The sequence below is a fragment of the Larus michahellis genome, chromosome 1 (genome assembly GCF_964199755.1).
Source record: "Larus michahellis chromosome 1, bLarMic1.1, whole genome shotgun sequence".
Taxonomy (NCBI): domain Eukaryota; kingdom Metazoa; phylum Chordata; class Aves; order Charadriiformes; family Laridae; genus Larus; species Larus michahellis.
The window spans coordinates 99521702-99543165 of record NC_133896.1 but is presented as its reverse complement, the minus strand read 5'-3'; the positions used below and the strand labels follow the sequence as shown (position 1 = coordinate 99543165).

Sequence of the window (21464 nt, the reverse complement as noted above, 5' to 3'; positions counted from 1 at the left end):
GTTTCCAACTGCAATAAGATCTACTTCATAAAGTACTCTTAAAACTCTCCTAATGACCTTGATTTGCCAAGATCAACATCAGATAGCAGTGTTTTCTTAGCATCGTTTCTTAGCTTTCTTTTATTTGGATTTTGCCTGAAGTCTTAGAAGCTAATTTTGCTGTAGAAGAACATCCAACTCTTGATTATCCCTTTCTTCAAAGGCTCTGTCTGCTGGTTTTGCCCACATTCAATAATTTTTCATGCATTAAACTCATAGCACCATTTTTTTTTCTGTGTTTATTCATTGATACAAACTGGAGATCGTTTCCTAGACTTAATTTCTTCATTCCTGAATGTGAATGTGATTCTTCTACCGTTTACTTTCAGCTTAAATACTGTTTTTTACAAACCAAGTTTTTTCCAGTATCCAAAATCACAAACCACATATTTGCAGCCAAATCATCTGCTAACACCAAAACACTTCAAGCTAAATCTGGTAGGGCAGTTCTTTTGAAATTGTGTACTTTGAGGCTTGCTATTAGTGCAGAAAGTAAAAAAGTGAAAGACTTTAACTTTTTTTTCCTGGAGGAGGGGAGAAGGAACTTGTTCATTATTCTGGGATAATATTTATACAAAAAGAAACCAAATTGCTTCAGAAAACAGTTTGCAGACTTAACAAAGAATTTAATTTTATTCTGAATATCTGAAGGGGATTTTTCTTTCTAAGAACTGACTGTTTTTTCAAAGGCAATCTGAAAACAGAAATGAGTGTTTTACAGGAAAATATTTTGAATTTGATTTCTGAAGGTAATTGATGAGCTTGAATAATGGCAAAGTCATTGCAAACTAGGGATATGTAGTGAGTGCTTTAGAAAGATTAGTAACTAGTTTAAGTTTTCTATGCAGTATCTGGCCATTGTCGACAGAAAGAAGTTAATGCTGGTTGTTTTGGCTTTTTTTTCTCATTTGCAGCAATATTAATACTAGGCTATATTATACTGTGAATGTATAGTGAAGTGAGTATAGGTGATAGAAAAGGTTCTATCTTTAGGTGCGAATGTCTGTCTGTTATGAGTTACTTTAGTTTTTACTACCTTGAGAGGGGAGAATTTATCAATTAATATTATTTTAATATATTTCCTGTACTGCTAGGAGATTTTATAGATTCTACCATTTCATAATTTAGGATAGTGATTTTTTTTCCTTTTTTCGCCCCAACTTGGCATAGCTTGTGAGGAGGAAAAGGACATGATGTATTGGTTTTGTGATCCAAATCATAAGAGGATGTAATGGGAAAAATATAAGAGGCTTTATCAAAATAATTTTTTTCAGATAATTGTATAGCCATACCAATAGCAGCCTTTTAGTCCTCTGCTTGACTGTTCACTTTAGAGGAAAAAAGCAACTGTTTTGTCATGGTCAGCATGCCACTTCCACGTATAGCAGACTTCAGTTTGGGGATACCTGGCATTTTTGTATATCAAGAGTCCCGTGCTGTCTCCAAGCTAAGCTGTGTGATCTCTTCCCTTGTTTGTTCTAGGATTTACTGATTTCTATTAGCATGTTTTTGCTTCCTTTGCCATCAAGTTTGTGCAATTATATTTTTCGTATTGAACCTGTATTATTAGGAAATTTAATTGTCCATGGTTTTAAAAAGTAAAAGTTAATTTCAAGATCTGCATTACGGTGGTGTAGTATTGGCACCTGCTTTTATACTTACCAGTGGAGTAATTTTAAGTGTTTTGGAGTACATTCCATATTTACCTTATCACACTGTTTCTGTTGCAGTCTTGGAACCTATTACACTTAGAATTGAACCACCAAGGTCAACGATGGGTAATGATATTTCCTTGGCAAGCTGTCGTGTTTGCTTGTTTCATCACAGAAAGCATCACTGAAGTCAATTACCTTATGCCTTAGGATTGTTTCATTAAACTTCGTTTTTCTTCTAGGCAATTCTATTGCTGGGCATTCATTGCAGTTGGGCATATTGCTCTCTTCACAGTTGGAATGTCTCTTCTTTTTTTAAGAAAATGGTGCTGGCAGCTCTGAATCACCTTTCTCATGATTATGCTTGTCTGTGCTTCTCCCAGCTTTTTATTTAAAAAAATAAAACCTTAGCTTCAAAAATTACTAAAATTCCAGTTTCTTGCTTAGATTGTTGTAAACTCACGGAGAGTATTACCTGACTTTCTTTCCTACTTCCTATAAAGAGACTTTTTTCTCTGTTGCAGGTGTGAGGTTTCTGTGTTTGTGTGTTCAACTTGGTATCAGACACTAATTGCTGTGCAATTTAACCAACTTATTACCCACATTTTCTCTTCCAGCTCCAAAGGAGACGCGGCGTATTCCTTCTAAACCTAAAACTTCACCCAAACCTCATATGCCACAAGTCAAAGATGGTAAACTGCTTTGTGTGATTATTTCTAATACAGTTTATATTGGATTGAAATGTATTTCTGAGCAGATGTTTAGTTATCTGAGACAGTTAAAACATAACGGGGTTCTGTTCTGTTGTATGTTCAGTAATTTATTTGCAGTTTTCAGGAGTAGTAACATTCACTAGGTGTTTTTAATCATGCAAAAGAATAAATCTCTGCCACTTCGTGGCAGCAGGATGAGAATATTGTTCTTAAACTCAAATTAAACTAAATTAATTAAACTAAAGCAAATACCTAGCAAATAATGTATTATGGCTACTTAGATGTACAATTCTTTTCCACATTGCTTTGCATTGTTAGAATAAATATGTTTCCTTTTAAGTCACAATTATTTAATTTCATGACATTATTATTTTCTGCATAAATGAGCAACTTACCCAGTGCACAGTTACTATTTTTTGTAAATATTAATATTTATTAGCATTAATGATCATTTATGCCGTATTCCAAAATACTGGATTTTTATACTATGTCATTAAATGTGAGTACAGTTGAATTCAGTGGCAGGCAGAAAAAATTACACTCTGGCCTCTGCTATCCAGTTGGAAATATCAACAGAAAATTGCAAGGGTATCAAATATCAACATACATTATCTTTTGGTAAACGTGAAACATTACATGATAATCACTTTACTGAACATCTTGAAATTGTAGACATGGAGCAATATTTTTGAAAGCTGATGTTATCTATTAAATATGATTTCCTCATGTAGAAAACAGTCAAAATCCTTGTTCTTTCATAATTTTTTAACCGTGGCAGCTGATTGTAAAACATTATTTCCAAACCATAACCTAAAATGCAACTTCTCATAAACTCAGATTTTACTTCTGTTGCCATTTTTCATTATTATGGTAGTCTGGCCATCTCAGAAAATGGTTTTGTCACACAAATGTTACAGGTTTATACTGGTTTTTGTTGGTTTTTTTTAAAAAAAGTTACTGTGTCTTCAAGAATCTATAATATAAATTTTTTTACAGCATCATCCACTTAGCTTGTGACTGTCTTAGAAGGTACACAGAAAAGGTTTTTTTATTGTCACTTATACAGAAGAATTGACAACAGAACACGACACTATTTCTATTGTGCCTCTGTTTCTAATGTGGGAAATGCAAGAAAATAGCATCAATTTTGCATCCTTATGCCCCTTAAATACCCAGTTTTATTTTAAATCCATACCAGTTTAGAGCTGAAGTATGTGATCATGCAATGCAATCCACCGTAATGCTCTTTAATAATACAGCATCCAGAAAACAGGCAAGTGGTCTCTGATTCCAATTGTATATATAAACTGCATTTGAAATACACCACAAAGGGAAGACATTTGTGTCCCTAAAAAGCCATTTTCTGAATAAAGGAGCGATACATATTTGGATATCTCATTGAAGCCCATGGGAGAACTAAGCTCACATTATGTTTCAGCTTACACTGCTTTCTCAGAGACTTCGTTTAATATAACAGTTTTAATATGAGGCGGTATACATACTATATAATTCAAAATGCAGTTACTAGACAAGTAATACTAATTGTAAGTGGAATTATTATCTTCAATTTTCATAATAGCTTTTATGTTTTGTTTCTGATACAGTCCTGGAATCTATAACACTTAAAACTGATCAACTAAAGCCAACAATAGGTAACAGTTTTACCTACAGGGACCATCACATTTAGCTTTCTTCTCAGTATGCACCAAGCATCACAAGTGCATCTTCATTGTACTCCACTGCCATATTTTTTTACTATTAAATTTAGTCCTTCTGTAATTTTTTTTTTTGTAATTTTACACTAACAACTCATAATCATCTTGTTTGGTTTTTCTCACACAAATATGTTCTGTAAAGTGGATGGAAGCACCACAGCCTACCTTTGCCTATATGTCTCTATTCTCATGTGCTGCTTCATTTTTTATACTAGCTCATCCATACTGGCCTTGCTTTATGTTATGCTGTTACAGACATTCTCCATCAGCACTATTTCTTTGTGTACCAGACATTCATACTTCTCCATTACTCGTACAAGCTTTTTGTGTTTCCACAGGGTCCCAAAGGCATGTGTTCTTTTCTAATATTATGCCTTCTGTCAGTCTCAGTTCTTGAGAGATTTTAATAGTTGCATTTTTTTTTATTTCAGTTCCAAAAGAAACACAGCGTGTTCCCTCCAAACCTAGAACATCACCAAGATCAGAGGTGCCACAAACCAAACCTGGTAAGTATATTATTTCTTTATCTTATCATACTGGTATGTGTGTTTTATGAATTCTACTGTGATCAGTGGACCTTCAGGTTTAAATGTATCCCTTGAGGGGTATATGTTGGAGCTGTCCTTGAGGGATAAAATCCAGTATCATGTCACAACATATGGAATTTATAAGCAACCTGGTAAGTTTAGAATCTCTATCTTCAGTTCTTTTTTACATTTTAAGTCACTGCAACAGTAGGCATTTTCTGTGCAGTTGTTAGTGGAAATAGGTCTTTTCTGTCTGAATTTGCTTGAGTTTTGGGAGAGCGAAGGTGAAAAGGAGAGGTGTCATTGCAAAGAGGAAGGGTTTTTATCTGTATTTGTCAAATTGTATACTTCTTTTAAATTTCCCAGGCACACTCATACATTTATACTTTTCAATTCACTTTTGCACAGCCCTGATGTTGTTCAGAGATTTAAGAATGTGTACTACTGTCTATAATATAGTTTATACAGCTTGGTATAGAGCAACATACAACCCTGAGCTAATTAAGGACAGAGGAAGAAAGTTATATAACTCACACTAGCAATTGCATGAGGTGCTGTGGTGGGTTGACCCCAGCCACCCACTAAGCACCCACTAACCGCTTGCTCATTCCACCCCGCAGTGCGTTGGGAGAGAGAATCAGAGGAGCAAAAGAGTGAAAAAAAATCATAGTTCAAGATAAAAACAGTTTAACAAGTTAAGGATAAAAAGGCGGGGGGGGGAAGAAAAGTGTTACAAAGGCAACCGCTGACCACATACCACCAGCAGACCAATGCCAGTCTAGGAGCAGTGGGTCCTTTCGAAGGACTACCCTCCAGTTTTTTTGCTAAGCATGACATTATATGAGGTGGAATATCCTTTTGGTCAGTTTGGTTCAGCCGTCCTGGCTGTGTCCCCTCCTAGGCTAGCCCCTCCTAGGCTTACCCAAGCCCAGGCTACTTGCCTGGGGGCCGAGTGAAAAACAAAGTCCTTGATACTGTAGCAAGAACTATTCAGCAATAGTTAAAACACTGGTGTGGTATCACCCTAAAATACTGGTGTGCTATCACCACTGTCTTGGTCATGAATCTAAAACAGAGTACCACAGGGGCTACTATGAAGAAAATAAACTCCATCCCAGCCAGACCCAGTATGGCTATCCAAGGTATATGCGATATTAGACAGTGCTGCTGAAGAAATGGGCAGAAAGATGACAACTAAGGTTCCTTTTCCACCCAGTAAGTCTGTGCCTCTTGTTTGAATGAAAACCTTGAAATAAGTCAGGAAAGTGTACAAAGTTGAAGGTCAAAAACCACACACAATTTCTTTGTGGCTTATTACTAAAGCTTCAGATTTATATTTGGGCTCTGTTCTGTATTATAGCTATTTCCTTGAACTATAGCCAGTTCTGAGCAGCATAATACTCTGGTACGTATTGAGTTTCAAGAAGGTGTGACCATCTGTCATCTGCTGAAGCGAGGATGGTATGATCATTGTGGCGGCAGTGATTGTAATGTTTTGATTGTTCTTGGTAATACTTGTTTTTGTTTTTTATCATGCTAATGCAGTTCTGGAAACAATCACTTTTAGAACTGAGAAACCAAAGTCAACAGTAGGTAATGATACTTTCTTACTTGATTAGACATATTGTCTTTCCTCTTCAACACAATCGTTAAGGGTAGACCTGCGAAAGGTTGTCATCTGTCTTTGTATGTGCCTTAATAACTTAACAGTCAAGATTCTCTGTCTCTTTTCTTATTTTCTACAAAACAGTTGAGGAGGATCCTTTCAAGTTTTTATGCATATAACATAGGGCAGTTTCCTTCAATATTTAATGATAAGAGGCAGAGGGCAGATCAGAACAGGATCCTAACTTATGTCTTCTCAGTCATACTATAGAGGTGGCACTTTCTAGTTGGTCATATGGTTTGGGTGAGCAGAGCTGCATGCTGCAAGTTTTCTCTCTCTGCTTCCCTTCCCCTCCAGTTTTACTAAATGAAATTTGATCCTTCATAGAGGTCTGAAAAGTAATTCTGTTTCACTCAAACCTCAATTCCACTGTCAGAACAGAATGACTTCAGCGATCTTTGGGTCATATGATTCCTTGAAGGCAGATCCATTTCACTAAGATGTTTGTGTCATTTAACTCTGGTACTGTGAATCATTCTAGTACAACTTCCGTTACAGAGCAGTGGTGTCTTTGTATTTGAAGCTACTTGTTTTGTTTTCTTCTTCTATTTTTTAAGTCCTCTTCTTAAATAGAACCAGTAATTCTGTCATATGCTTAGTTGATGATATGTCAGGCAAGATAATTTCTTTTCTCTATAGCCTGATTTTGTTACAAAAACACTTTCTCTTTTGCATCAGTCCCATAGAATATCTTTGGTTCAAATCTTTGCTTTGTTTTTCTTGGGTTGTAGTGGACACTGATATCTCGGAAAATTTTAGCGTGGTGTGACCCAGATTCTTTCTTTCAGCTCCTAAAGATACATATCATGGGCCTTACAAACCTAAAACATCACCCAGTCCACGTGTTCCTCCGACTAGAGCAAGTAAGCTTATCAATATTTTGCCCTTTAGTGCATGAAAGTTTTATCAGTTTGAAAATTGTGAAAATTGGTAAGTTCTCTGAAGGTACACAGATACTTATTGAATAGGCTGGTTTATTGTCATAATCGAATTTTGCTATATAGCTTAATGGAACAAGATAATCAGCTAGATATTTATACATGTCAATAAGTTGCATAATGGTAGGGATGTGGGGCTTAACACTCATCTTGAGCCCTTGCACATAGGAAAATTTGTGTCATATTTCCATAGAATGTGACAGAGGTATTTGTATTTTCTAGTTACTTATTTACAAGTGTAAAATTACTGTGCTTTCCTGTTCCAAGAACTTTGGAAATAGTTCTGTCCATTTGAAAAATAGTGGTAAATTTCTATGTTTCTTCTGCTTTGACTGCTTTGCTGGAGATTTTTTTTTAATGCAAAGTTGATCTAAATGAACAGCAAATTTTTTGAATATGAAACTTGAGAAGTGCAGCTAGGGGAGCTGATAGAACTACAGCAGTTTACTCTGTAGAAAGCCCTATTTGATAGAGCTGAGACGAGTGGAGAGTTAATCCAACACTGCACTGTAACAGTCACGTTGTCTTTAGTCTCTGCACTAACACAATGTTGATTGCATTGACAGATGATCTCTGTGATTATTTTCAAATGGAAGAAATGCTTTGTAAAAAATTTCTTTGCAGAAAATGAGTCTCTTGTCAGGAAAATTGAAAGACATATGTTGAATCATCAACGTCAATAACATGTTCAAAACTTTGCTCGTCTTCACAGGTCCAAAAGAAAGTCGGCGAGTCTCTTCCAAGCCCAGAGCATCACCAAGTCCAGATGTACCACACACAAAACCTGGTAAACACATTGTTGTTTTGATCTGCTTGAATATTCAGGGTTTCTTTCGGGTTGTCTTTCCTCAATGAATCAAGTGTTGATTAATATCTCTTCATATTACAAAAAAGCAGATTTTCTAATGATAATTAAATATGTGCTTACAGGAAGATAGAGCTGATTTGTATTTTTAATGGATGAGTTTTGATGAGTTGTATATGCTTTTCAGTCATATGACAGCTGTCACTGATGAATAATCTGCATAGCAGGGTAGAAAACAAACAAACATTGTAAGAATGTTCTCGGAAGAAATTGCATCTGTTCTGTGCCTATGCACAGATGCTTAGAAAAAACATATTTGGGGGCCTTCATGTATGACTCTAAATATCTGTAACTCAAACCACTCATATGTTTGTGTGTCCTGGTAATGGAATTCGAGCCTTAAAAATATACATAATAGAGATTTACATACTAGTGAACTGGCAAACCCCTCTAACTCCCGGTGGTTCTGAAGACATCAGTTGAACTTTCTTTTTAAGTGAGTGTATATTCACTAATTCCACCAATAAATAATTTAATAAAAAAAAAAAAGAATTTAAGTACGTGTTCCAATTTGAAAATAAATTAGTCATGTAAAAAGGAGTACTTTTACCCTTTTGCTTGTACTTATCACTAATTCTGTGTACTTTCTTGTTTTTATGAAGTTTTGACACCTACTACATTTGCAATCGAACAACCAAAGACAGCAACAGGTCAAGATGTTACCTTGGGCTGGTCATTATTATTTTTTCCCTGCTGCTCCTTGGACCAAAGATTATATATCATTAGTCTGTTTTTCACTTGTCTTCTCTTTGGGGTTTTGATTTGTTTTCTTTTCTACTTAGAGAACTTAATTCCACTCTGTTCCAGGTATTGAAAGATTCCTAGCTGTTTTGTTGTCGTCACAGAAATTTTCTTTCACACACATTGTAATTCCTTTGACACTTCTAGGAGACAAGCATGCCATGGGTATTGCAGTTATGACCTCTGAAATACAGATGGAAACATCTCCACAATAGTTGTCTGTGTTCTTTCAGTTTTTGTTGCTTGACTCTAGATTTTGCTTCCTTGATCAATTTTCCAGCCATGTTTTCCTTCCTTTTTTTTCTCTTTAAATTTCTGCATTTATCTGACACTCAATTTTTCAGTCTCTCATGTAAGGATCTTGTTTTTGTTTGCAAGCACAAGGCATGCAGTGCCTGTGCAATAAAGTTGTCTAATTTCTGAAGAGTATAAACCCTTAACACAAGTCTTTTCTTTCAGCTCCTAAAGAACCACAATATACTCCCTTTAAACCTAAAGCACCTCCCATCCCAGATGCTCCATACAGCAAGCCTGGTAAATTATCCGGTCTTTTGTCAAGCTGCGGTTGATAATTGAGCAGTGGTTTTCAGGGTGGGCAGTGGGGGGAGTTGTCAATAGTACTTTTGCTGTTACCTGGGTATCGTTCTAGCTTAAGAAACCTTTGCAATGCTGCAGTTAAGTTATACCACTGATGGAAACTACAATAGTTTGAGACTATTTTATATTATGTGCATTTTATCAGAAGAAGAAATAGTAGTGACCTGTATGTTTAAATCAATGATAAAAAGCTATTCACAGCTTGTATCTGTGCAACACACTTCAGTTGTTTGCACCACGTTTTGAAGCTCTTATAAGAGAAGCCTCTTAGAGCTGTTGCAGTGCTTTTCGTTTATATATACATTTTCATCCAGATTAGATTGAGGATTCCCTTCAGTGGTATTTTGATTGGGAGACTCATCATAAATCTGACTGACCTGTATAAAACAATCAGGGGTTTCACTGAAGGGTTATTATCGTTGTTTTTCAAGTATCTAGATGTTAAAAACAAACAAAAAAATTGAACTCTTTGTAACCATAAATCTCCAAGGGTAAATGCCCATTGCTTTTTTAAAACACCCCTTTCCTGGTGTATATAGCATATCACGGAATGCTTTTTTAAGGGGGTAGGGAGGAAAGGGAGATTCTCTTCATTATTCTGAGCATTTATTGACATTTTTTCCAACAGAAATCATTCCAACCTTCCATGAACCAGATACTACTATGATTCCTCATATTCCTGAAAGAACAAAGGCAACATTGGGTAATCATGTGTATTTCATAAACAATTACTCTATTTTCCATTCTTGTTAGAGAAGATATTCTTAGAGAAAGCTCATTGTGTAACATTAAAACTAATAACAAAGTTTTGCTCTGCTTCTAGACACTTGCTTGTCCTTTGGTATTGATGTGGGTAATAATGAATAAGCCCATCTACTTTTCAAGTTTCTTTTTCTCATCTTTTAGCCTTTCCAGTGAGGATGATGTAGTTCCTTCACATAATATATATTTTCAAGTAAAAAGGGACTTTATTTAAAGAGCAAGTAGTGAGTCCTCTAATTTCTGCATCTGAGGTATAGATGCTGTCATCCTAAAATATTCTTCTCCTTCACTCCTCATGGTACAATTTTACAGAGAAAAATCGCAAGAAAATTATAAGGTATCAACTATAGCATAAGATATACCAAATCAGACCAGCTGTGTGACCCTCCAAATCAAATACTGGTTCTTCAAGCCATCTTCTCTCCTAATTTCTAGTCATCCATGTTGGGAAAACTTGCATAAATATATGAAACATTGGCTGAGAATTCTTTCTTCTTAACTTAAACGTCAGATGTGGACCAAATAAGGGTCAATGAATCTAAGCAGGATTGGGTAGCGGGAGTATTGTTTGAGCAATCTTTGTTAATAATCAGTTCTCTGTCCCCAGTTTCAGAGACAGACATTGACCATGATTTTCTGAGAATGAAATGATATCATTAATGAAGTATTAATAGCCATTTAATAATCTTCAAACTATGTTTTTTCTTTTTGAGAAATAGGAAATGAAAGATGCTTTCCATCATGTTTCTATTTTAATATATATACCCTGTATGCATTGATACTTAGCTTAATATTCATTTGATATCTCTTTATGTAGCTTTATGAAGTTTATGTGCCCTGTTGTACACATCTGGGGCTACCTGATGTAATATTCATGTGCAGAAAATAGTTCTTCAGAGCAAGGGGTATGAAGAATGCGCAGGCTAAGGCATATATTTTGAGGACCTCCCACGTTGGTGTGGGTTACAGACTAGCAAGTGCTAAGGTAACCTTTTCCAGTAAACGATTCCTGCATGGCAAGCATTTTTAACTGAACAGTGTGAAGATAGCAAGATTGAATAGTTCCCACATAAGAACAAAGAAGTTACTTTATAAATCAAGGCAAATACAAAGGGTCCACTGAAAAATAGATCCTGTCCTCAGATACTCATGTAAGGGAGATGTGGAAGATACAGGCTACTACTTTCTATTTTTGTCCCATTACTTTACTATATGCGGTTTGTGACTATATTCTTCACTGCTTCATCCAAAGCTACAGATTTGTATATAATTTTGGGGAAGTCTGTTTGTATCAGCGGCCATTTAATTTGTCTTCCTTTGTTTGCAGGAATTCCAACTGATTGATTTTCAACTTTACCCTTACATAATTTGCCTTATTGCAGATTAGATCATATTTATGTTCCCTGTGTGCTATGAAAGCAGTGTGTTTTTTCAATTGTTGTTCTGGGTGCTGTTTGTTTTTATTTCAGCTCCAACTGAAAAACATTTCATTCATACCAAACCAAAAACATCTGAAAAACAAAGAGTGCCACACACCAAACCTGGTAATGGAGTCATTCTTTTGGTTTTGTGTTTGTGTTTAATCATTCTTTCCCCTAGCCTCGGGTTTTGTGCTTTTTAATGGAATCATTTGTAGCTGATTTTGTGCTGAAACAAATGCATTACACTTAAGTCAGTCAACGCAAAATATGTCAAAACTACAGTGTAAATAATAGTAGGATTTGTAGTATAGCATCAAAAATGTTTTTCCTCCTTTCTATTACATATAGGAAATGATGACTAAAATACAGAGATGACAAATTTCAGTGACAAATTTCAGTGGCTAGATAGATTGAATTCTCTCTGATTACTTCCTGGTAATCAGAGATGTTTCTCTGTGAGAACTTTTTTTTTTTCTTAACCATAAAATGCAACAGAACTCCTTTCCAATGTGCTTGTACAGTTAGCAACTGACATTGTGTGCTATACTGAAACAAAAGTAGTCTTAAAAATAGTTACAGAAGTCTGTGTCTCTTCCCATTTTAACATTAGAAGGAATGTATAGAAGAAGTTAACAGAAAGCTAATGATATCTGTGAGCAGTTGATTTTTAAGATATTCTGCTACTCTTTAGTTTGGGGCATTTTGAAAGTTTTAGATAATAGTGCAAATGCTTCTTTGTTTCTATTACAGTTTTATATTCTAAGATTCTTCACATTTTCTCCTTAACAGCAATACCTCAGACAACTCCACAACCAATTATTACAAAATCTTCTACTATCACTGAGCATTGGGCAACAATGGGTAAATAATTTTCCTTAAATTTAAGATGCGGGTAATTTTAATTTTGCAATGGAGAAATTTCTGGAGAACATTCTCTGGTGTGGTATTTTGTGTAACATCATTCCACTGTTCTTTGTTCTGCTTACACACATGCATCTTTCTTAATACAGATGAGTTTCAATTGTATCCTAGAAGTAACGCAGAAATAGCCTACAGCTCATATCTGGTCAGAAGCCTGTATTCATCAGATCTCCAGCCAAATTCAGTGGTCTAATTTTTCTTTTAGAGCAAGAATTTTAGCCACTAACTCAACTTATCCTACAGCACAGTGCTAGGACTTTTCTGTGTTTTGGATAGTCATTTTATTTCAGGTTCCAGAAAGCCATGGAATTGTTATTGTCTTTTTTTCAGGCATTTGAGACATTCATTTTCTGTGGGCTAAATATGGCATTGGATCATGACTCCTGAAGAATACAATAATAATCTTTTTCCTTTTCCTTCAGCTCCAAAAGAAACACTGCTCATTCCTTCCAAACCCAAAACATCTGTTGGGCCAGAAGTACCACAGACTAAACCTGGTAATTTAAAGTTTGTAACTTTAAAAGCGTTATTGTGGCACTGCCTTAGTTAAACTTTTTGCTGTCATTCAGTACTGCTGTCATGTGACATGCATGATATGTAGACAAAAATTAATATCAGTGTTCAGCTCAGAGTGTGTTAATAAATTATATCGAAGAAAATGCCAAAGAATTTCATCAATTTCCATGAAGAGCAGAAGTTAAGATGGTTATGCTTTTTAACATTTGTTTCTTGAATGGTAGGTAGTAATTAAAAATGTGAGGAATTTGATTAATTTTAATAAAAATATACTGCTGTAGGCAGCTTCCCTAAGTTCTTTTCTTTTCAGGGATTTTATTACCCTAAATACATTTCCTTCAATTTCTCAAGTACTTTTGAAACTCAGGTTACAGCATCTCAGTCCAAGATAGTTAAATGCTAAGAGTATAGGTACCTTCTTCCTATCAGTGATTTCTGCAGTAAGTATAGTAGATTTAGGGATGCATAGTTATAATGGAGGATGATGATACCTCAGCTTTACCACGGGTGTGAACTATTTCCATAAAAATTATGAGGTAGCAAGGTTACAGGAGAAAGAAAAATTGTTAGGGGAGGAGTGACAACATGGTTATAAGAAAGAGCAGCTCCTAATCTTTCTTACTCTCTTATCTAACCTATAAACTGGTAATATTTTAGTTTTAGGCAAATCGTTTAGTGAACAGTTTTATCATTTCCCCTCTTTTTGTCACTTAGACTTATAGCCCTTTTTATATAGCCAAAAAGAATTTAAGCAGAGACCCTGTTCATTCAAGAACTGTATATATATATTACTATGAAAATCAAACTGAACAGTCCAGAAAAAAGATTTATTTTCTAAAGTCCTTATTTTGAAAGGCTTTCTGTTAAGTAGCCAAGTTAGGTTCTAAGTCTCAGTTGAAAAAGAGTTATTTCTAATCATGTCATAGTTAATGAATGCCATGTTTTGGTACTACTACAAAGTTAGTTTTAGGTGAAGAATTTTAAAAAACACAATTTATAGGTTTATTCTTTTCCTTTTAAATTTTAAATCATTATAATGAAGCATGTACAAAATACACTACTGTTAGGAAAGTTGTTAAAAACGAACGGCACTATTTAGCCATGCCCTTTATGCTAGTAAGTAGGTTACTTTCCAGCTTCCAAGTTTTAACCTTATTTCTGAAAGACAAAGACACCTGTAGTGGGTGTGTCTGCCTCCCAATCTCCTTTTCATCCAGTAACTTAGATATCTTTCCCTAAATTCAGTCAAATTTGAGTGAGTGAGGAATATCTGAAAGATAAATACATTACTACAAGCTTTTAGAAATTTTTTAGGGAAGCACGAATTAATAAGACCAAAGACTGTCAGAACTCCACCTTTAGGGTATTTATCCTGAAGTTGGTGGGGGACCAGCAGAATAGTTGCACCGTCTGGCTGTCAGCATGAAAATACATCCAGACTAATCAGAACATGTGTCTGGCTCATGTCTGTTAAAATTGTCTTAGCAGATGTGTAGATAGGTTTTTAGGAAACAAACGACACAGATCCTTAATGAAATCCAACTTCTTTAATTTCACTTTTCACAGAACAATGTTTTATTTCTTGTAGCTCCAAGGGCAACACACCTGGGATCAATTAACCTTATAACAGTTCATGTTGTTGATGGGTCCAAAATGACTTTGGGTAATGAGAATATTATGTCAGTTTATTTTTTATAAAGCTTTACTTTCTCTGCTTTTGCTATATGGCTAAACTTGCACTTTAATAAACAGAAATACCTTAATATATCTTTATGACATCTTCATTTGTTAGTCACATTCCAGTGCATGTACAAAAAGTTGCTGGTTTAATTTTCCAGACATTTTTTCTTTCATGCAATTCTTTCTAGAAATAAGTACTTCATGTACAAGGCTGAGGAGTCATATAAAAAAACATTGCCTGACCATCTCTTCTTCTTTTGTCTGATTTACTAGTGATATATATCTTCCCAGTCTTGAGACGTCTTTTATCTATCTGTATAAAAGCATGATTTTCAGCCAGGTTTCTAGCACTGACTCTTTTTGTTTATGGTCTGCACAAAGATAGTCTGAATTTCCCTTCCAACTGTGGTGTCTTATGTTTAAAATAAATCATTTGCATTTGATAAGCAATAATATTTCTACTTTCAGTTCCCAATGAAACGTACCAGATTTCACCCAAGCTCAAAACTGCTCTGGCAACTGAAATTCCACAATTCAGTACAGGTAATTTTTAGGATTTTCTTAAGTTGCTGTATTGAGAGTTAGTATATCTTAAGTAAAATCAGTATGGTTTAAGGGTTTGTTAATTATTACCTTTAAAACCATTTCAAATATATAACTTGAACATTTATTTTTGCCCTTATCAAATGTTTTTCGTTCATTGCTCTGAAAATCAACATTTAATCAGTATTGCCTCAAAGGCAATACGAAGCTTTTAAACAGTATTAGTGCTGCATATTGGATCCTCAGATGTATTGCATTGCAAACACAGATGTAACTGGCTTCCACCTTTTTCCTTACAAAATACTAAATCTAAATCCATAAAACTTTTCCCAAATGTAAATGTCAAAAATGAGTAATATATTCTTTCCCATATAAGTATTTTCTCTGACACTTCAGAGAGGCTGGATTAAGTGTTGTGGATAGAAAGGTTATTAGATTTGATTATCAAATAGCTAACTATTTATTTAAAAATTTGAGTTACAGAGGTTTGTAATTTATCACAAGATGACAGTGACTACTGCTTACACTTTCAGCTTTCAGTGTGGTTCACACAGATTCTGTAACAACTAATGTATCAAAATTATTTGGCAAGTGAAAGGTGACAATAAGAAAAGGTTGAAGGCTTCTGGTTTTAACCTTGATGAGGCACTATGCTTCATCAGCCCTATGCAGTGACGGCATTGCATGTTTCCAGTTGTTTTCTCAGCAATATTTTAATGTTTCATGTTTTTATCTGAATATTTGATTTGGGGGGGGCTCAGTTTGGTGTTTTACTTTGAGGTTTTTTGTTTGTTTGTTTTTTACAGAACCTAATTAAATGTCTTAAGGCCATGGATACCTTGCAGAGCTAACTCTGTATCCATATACAGTTGGGTAACTGGCTGTAAATATTTTATATCTTTTCCTAAACCTAAACATGAATGTAACTGGTCAGACTGCATGATGGAGTCATCTGAAGATGACTAAGAAACTAGCATTTTCAGCGTGCATTTTGGGTTGGAACTCATAGAATTCTCATATGTCCATTTTGCTGTATCGCATTGGTGCATGGACCTTTTTTCTGGCAAATTACACTGTGTAATTACATTGGTGTTCCTTTTACACATAGCATTTAAACTGTACCTTATTTCTTTTAGCACCTCATAAAACACGTCTCACTTCTGCAAGACCAAAGCCATCTGATAAATCACAGACCAGACCTGGTAATAATTGTTTGTTCATTTTGGGATGGGGAGGAGATAGATTAATTAATTAATTTCACCTATTCTCAGTGGAATTTTAAGTGTTGCTGGGAAAAAGGGTATTTTTCTTTCAATTAATCAGTCTAGAGGTAAAGCCTTTCCAAATCAGAAATAAAGAAAACAGAACCGTGTGTATCATCACAGCAAATGTTACTTTTTCTTCTTTAATGTGGAAGTGTTGGCATCACATAAAAGTCTGTTGCGTTTTCTTCTCATGGAACTTTTTTCTTTTTTCTTCTTTTTCCTTTTTTTTTTTTTTTAATTCTTTCACAGCTTTTAGTAAAACCACACTAGCACCAGCTAGAACAAAAGCACCTGGACTGCCAAAGTGGATTGTGCCAACAACAGGTAGAGCTGCAGTTTTGGGGATTTTTTAACTTATAAGCAAAATACAGGAATGTGACTTACTCAAATCATCTTGAGCCCTCCAAATATATTTCATTGTGTTTGATTATGGAAGTTAATTCCTGTATGTAATTGCTGCTACTGTCATGCTATATAATTCCTGAGTGTCATTATGAATTGATATTGCCACTCAGTCAGTGTAAACTTACAGACAGATTGTTATGTGGCTCCTGTTAACTTATGTTTTCTAGATGATAGGTCCAGAATAATTACTAGAAAACACTTCGTTGAAAGGGATTACCCAGTTGTTTAAGTCCCAGTCAGAAGGCTTGGTAAGAAAGCCTTAAAGCCAGTTATCTTGCTAGCTACTAGCTATGCACGTTGAGTGTTCATGTTGGACCTACTCATATTCAGACTATGCAGTATTCAGGCTTGAATACTTCAGCACCAAGGAAGTTCCAGGTTGATGGACGATAGAGGAGGGTGAGAACTGTCACTTCGATTTACACATCCTTACACACACAGATAACATACATCCCTAACCACAAATATTTATTCAAAATACTAATTTGGTTGGGGGAAAATAATTTATCCTTTTTCAATTGTATTTTATTTTTCCATCCAATCAAAATAATGTTGTCAATGCCGATTCATATTTTTTTTTACTTAATAAAGCATTAATTTATTATGTCAATACAAATACTATTGGGGTTTTCAATACAGCCATTGGTTATTTGAATACAGAATTTGGGGATTCTTCATCAATGATGCGAGTTCCAAGTAATAAATAATATAAATAAATAAATAATACACATATTCAAAGCAAACTTTTGGCTGTTCACCCGCTACTAACAGTGCTACTGACCCATACCATTGCTGTGTGCTAGCTAGGTTAGGATGACCTTAGCAATATACCATCTGCTCTACACATTCCTTTTTTTGTCTGTCTAGTGTTTCTCTGTACCAGGATTTCCAAAGTGTCTTTGGCAATTTAATACCTGTTGTTGACCTTAGTATGATTTGAGCTACTCATTCCTGTACATAATTTCGAGAAGCCCACCCTGTTTTTAGAAATGGTGAAACCTCAGAAGAGCTGGTTGTATATTTAAATTGAATTAAAAAATAGCCTCTTTAGAACATGACATACTCTTCCGTATTACATACAAAGCAGATGGCCTTCGTTGTAGAAATGTGCTCTTTGACCTTCCATAGTCCTTTTGGTAAATTAAGTGAGCCCATCAAATTCCAGGATATCAGAGACAGTATTAAATGACCAACGGCAGTAGTTGTGGGTCAAAAAGTTTTGTTCTTTGCTTCTGTTGGCAGTCTGCTTATAAGGATCTTTCTAATGTCTTATTACCATAATAGGCAGAATGCATACAGGTCTCCAGGAGTAGGTGGCTTTTGAAATCGCATTATGAAATGATGCACAAATACACAATTATGTTAGACAGTATATTATGCTTTTCCCTTCTCCCTTGTAGTAGTAGCCTTGACAGAGGCATTTGTAGATTCAAAAGAATAAAAACATGCATGCTAAGTAAATCAGTAGTGTAAACATAACAGTAGACAGGTAAATTGTTAAATGTAGTTTATTGTGCTTAATGCTGTTTTAGGTGACTGCTAAAGTATTGTTTTAAGCAATCTTATTTTAAACGCTCCTGTTGGAGTGCCCACTAGTCGTCATTATTTCCATGTCTTTATAGATGCCCGTTACAGTCTTCCAGTTGCCAGGAAGAACTAGAGTAGATGACGTCAAAAATCGTCACAAGACTATTAGCTTGCTGTGCATGCTATGTGTACTCACAGGCAAATAAGTGCCTTCTTTTAGAATTCTTCTGGAAGATGATGCATTTAATAATATTTTCCATTGCTCAGTTACATAAGTCTTTTTTTTCTGAGTTAAAAAAACGTCCTGAAGATGTCTGTTACTTAGATTTTGTGTCCTGCCAAGTGTGGCCTTTATGTTAAACCTGGTGTCCAAAGTACTAAGGAAGAGCTGGCATTTATTTATTATCTACTGTCTATTTCTTTGTCCCTCCAACCCTGCTGAGATAGCAACTCATTGATATCTTTCTGTGAGTCTACACCTTTCTTCTCCAAAGTGTAGAGAAATACCCAATGAATTTTGTATGTTCATGACACGTTGAGAGAGGACTGCAGCTTTTCACAACTTTTCAGTACTTTCCTTGATGATAAATAAGTGAAATCCCAAGTCTTCTGTAAAGCAGGTATGTCACAGTATTGTGGCAAATACAGTGTCTGAGCCTACAAGAATGTCTTTGCTTATAAAATCGTTTTGCACAAGAGAGTTCAGGCAATCCATTAAAGAAATCATCTATATCTCTCTGAAGCAATGTGCAATTATGTATTGCAAACAGAATTCCTAAGTCTGCAGAAGAGACTTAGAAGAGGGAGCTCTACTAACCTGAAACCCTAGATCTTACCAGCTGAGTAAAGACAAAAATTTCTTTTTCAGTATGTGATATCTTAGAGAAATGATAACATTTTAAGATATCCAGATGATTTTGGGGAGTGGAGAAATTTATTTTTTCCATTATGAAAACGATACATTATTTTATGTGGCTAGCTTATCAGAATCCTTAACTTCTGATCTAAGCTGATCAGAGTCCTTAATTGGTCTGTAAGGAGCAATATGTTTTCAGGCTTACCTTTAGACATGACATCACTTTTTCTTTCTCTGAAGAAGAGCACATTTGCTGAAGAGCCACGGATACTCTGTTTAAGACCAGTTTGGATCTTTTGATTCCTTACTGGGCTGGCACTGCTGTTGAATGTACTCCAGTTCTTCTTCCTGATTGTACTACTCCTTAGCATCAGTGCAAAGATGTTTCACCCCATGCAGTGTGCTTGGCAGCTGCAGGGCCCAGATGATAGGCAGTGGAATTTGTATTTTCCAGCAGCAGCACATGGGATTGTGGCTGGTTTCCTGGCAGTCTTTTCAGTCTCCTGGCTAGCTGTAGTGCCAGGTGGTAAACTTGACTGTGGGAAAGAGGCAGGGATTGCCTCTTCATGACTAGCATTCCTTTTAGTTTTCTACCATGTTTTAGCCATTTTCTCTAGAATTTCGTTTTACTGAGATGGCTTTTCGTATTTTTCTTAGTGTATGTGACTTATCTTACTCAGTTATTCTTTGAATTTAATCCTAACCATTGGAAACTGTTCCTGATCTATTAAGCTTCCAGACAACCTTCAGCAAACAGACTTTGAGCAACATTTCCATTTTCCTTGTGAAAGAGAAAGATAGTTGTTTTTCATTATAACTGCCATTAACTTTGTGTTCTATTTTCTTTTTATTTTTGAAACTGTGGGTGTGTAGCCAAGTTCTAAAGGAACTCAAGTATTAAGGTATTTCAGTTTGTTTTATCAAGGGCACTTTTTCCAGTTTTTCACTTAAAACGATCTACCCTTCTAATGGTATTCCTGCTATTAAAGATGCAGTGGTTAGTTTTAAGGTTTTCCAGACCCTGTGAATATTCCCAGGAAAAAAGATAGAAGTAAAAGAAGACACAAACACACATGCAAGTAATACATCTATTCTCAGTTTTAGTAAAAGTTTGGATGAATATGGTAAGTTGAAATGCTTATAATAAGCAATTTACATTAGCTAGCATAAGGCAAATGCTCTGATAAATACAGCAAGTTGTTTGATAGTGCAGGCACCTTGTGTGAAAACGCAAAAAAACTTTTATGTAACTAACTTAAAAGTGCATTGAAACATTCAAAAAGGAGATTTTGTCAACAGGGAAGTGTTGTGGCTTGACCAGCTTTTCCCCTGAAAATATGACTTATTTTTCATTACTACTTTACTAATGGCAGAGCAACCATGCAAGTTTATGAAAAAAAAATAAATTACTTCTTCCACCTAGAATGTTTACGACATTTTGTTCATCCCCAGCTGATATAACTCAGAAGAGAATGTGATTCTAAATTAGATTGTTAGGATAGAGGTAGACTTTTTTTGTAGAGACTGTATGATGCAAAACTAAATTAGACTTGTAATGGGTACTTGGGTGGTTTACTGTCATTTAGTCAATGTTCTACAACATTTTGTTGATGCATTTATTGTGAGATGAAGCTAAGAAATTAAATATACTCTGACTATGACCTGTGGTGAGCAAGATTATTTTTCGTTTTAAAGCTGGTGCTGGTCTTCTCATGTATCTTCTTCCTTGAACACCATTCACGTAAAACATTGATTAGCACTCTGGTGCTTTGTTTATCTGAAGATCTAATTAACCACTTTAGTTGCCTAAAGACAAATTGCAGTTATATAAAACCACACGACGTGTTTAGAAATTTTGGTTGCAGGGACCAGGTGACCTGCATCCCATTCCCAGTTTACTACAGGTCTGATTATTTTAATCTTAAGTAAATAATTTAATGCTTCCATACTATTATTTTCCCCTGTGAGGAGTACTGAGACTCAGTCGCACTTTTAGAGAGTGTAGAGTTTCTGTCTAATCTCATTTTGAGTGTAACACCACAACTGTGGATTCCTAATGCCTAGCAAGAATGGCCACATAGTAAAATAATTGAAAATTATCTGCTTCATGCTGTG

At 35.3% G+C, this 21464-nt stretch overlaps 1 protein-coding gene across 23 annotated transcripts in view; it reads left to right on the top strand.

Annotated features, from left to right (window-relative positions):
• ABI3BP (ABI family member 3 binding protein) overlaps positions 1-21464 on the top strand; it is a 162622-nt gene that overhangs the window by 102177 nt on the left and 38981 nt on the right. For 11 of the 23 annotated variants that reach the window (XM_074595808.1, XM_074595835.1, XM_074595842.1 and 8 more), the window contains 16 exons: positions 1770-1817; positions 2309-2383; positions 4009-4056; positions 4551-4625; positions 6192-6239; positions 7101-7175; positions 7963-8037; positions 9316-9390; positions 10082-10156; positions 11685-11759; positions 12426-12497; positions 12980-13054; positions 14662-14736; positions 15222-15296; positions 16433-16498; positions 16811-16885. In XM_074595808.1, coding sequence (XP_074451909.1) covers positions 1770-1817; positions 2309-2383; positions 4009-4056; positions 4551-4625; positions 6192-6239; positions 7101-7175; positions 7963-8037; positions 9316-9390; positions 10082-10156; positions 11685-11759; positions 12426-12497; positions 12980-13054; positions 14662-14736; positions 15222-15296; positions 16433-16498; positions 16811-16885 — 1107 coding nt within the window. The remainder of the gene's footprint in view (positions 1-1769; positions 1818-2308; positions 2384-4008; positions 4057-4550; positions 4626-6191; positions 6240-7100; positions 7176-7962; positions 8038-9315; positions 9391-10081; positions 10157-11684; positions 11760-12425; positions 12498-12979; positions 13055-14661; positions 14737-15221; positions 15297-16432; positions 16499-16810; positions 16886-21464) is intronic. The other 12 variants (XM_074595925.1, XM_074595868.1, XM_074595933.1 and 9 more) reach the window with 9 other exon arrangements.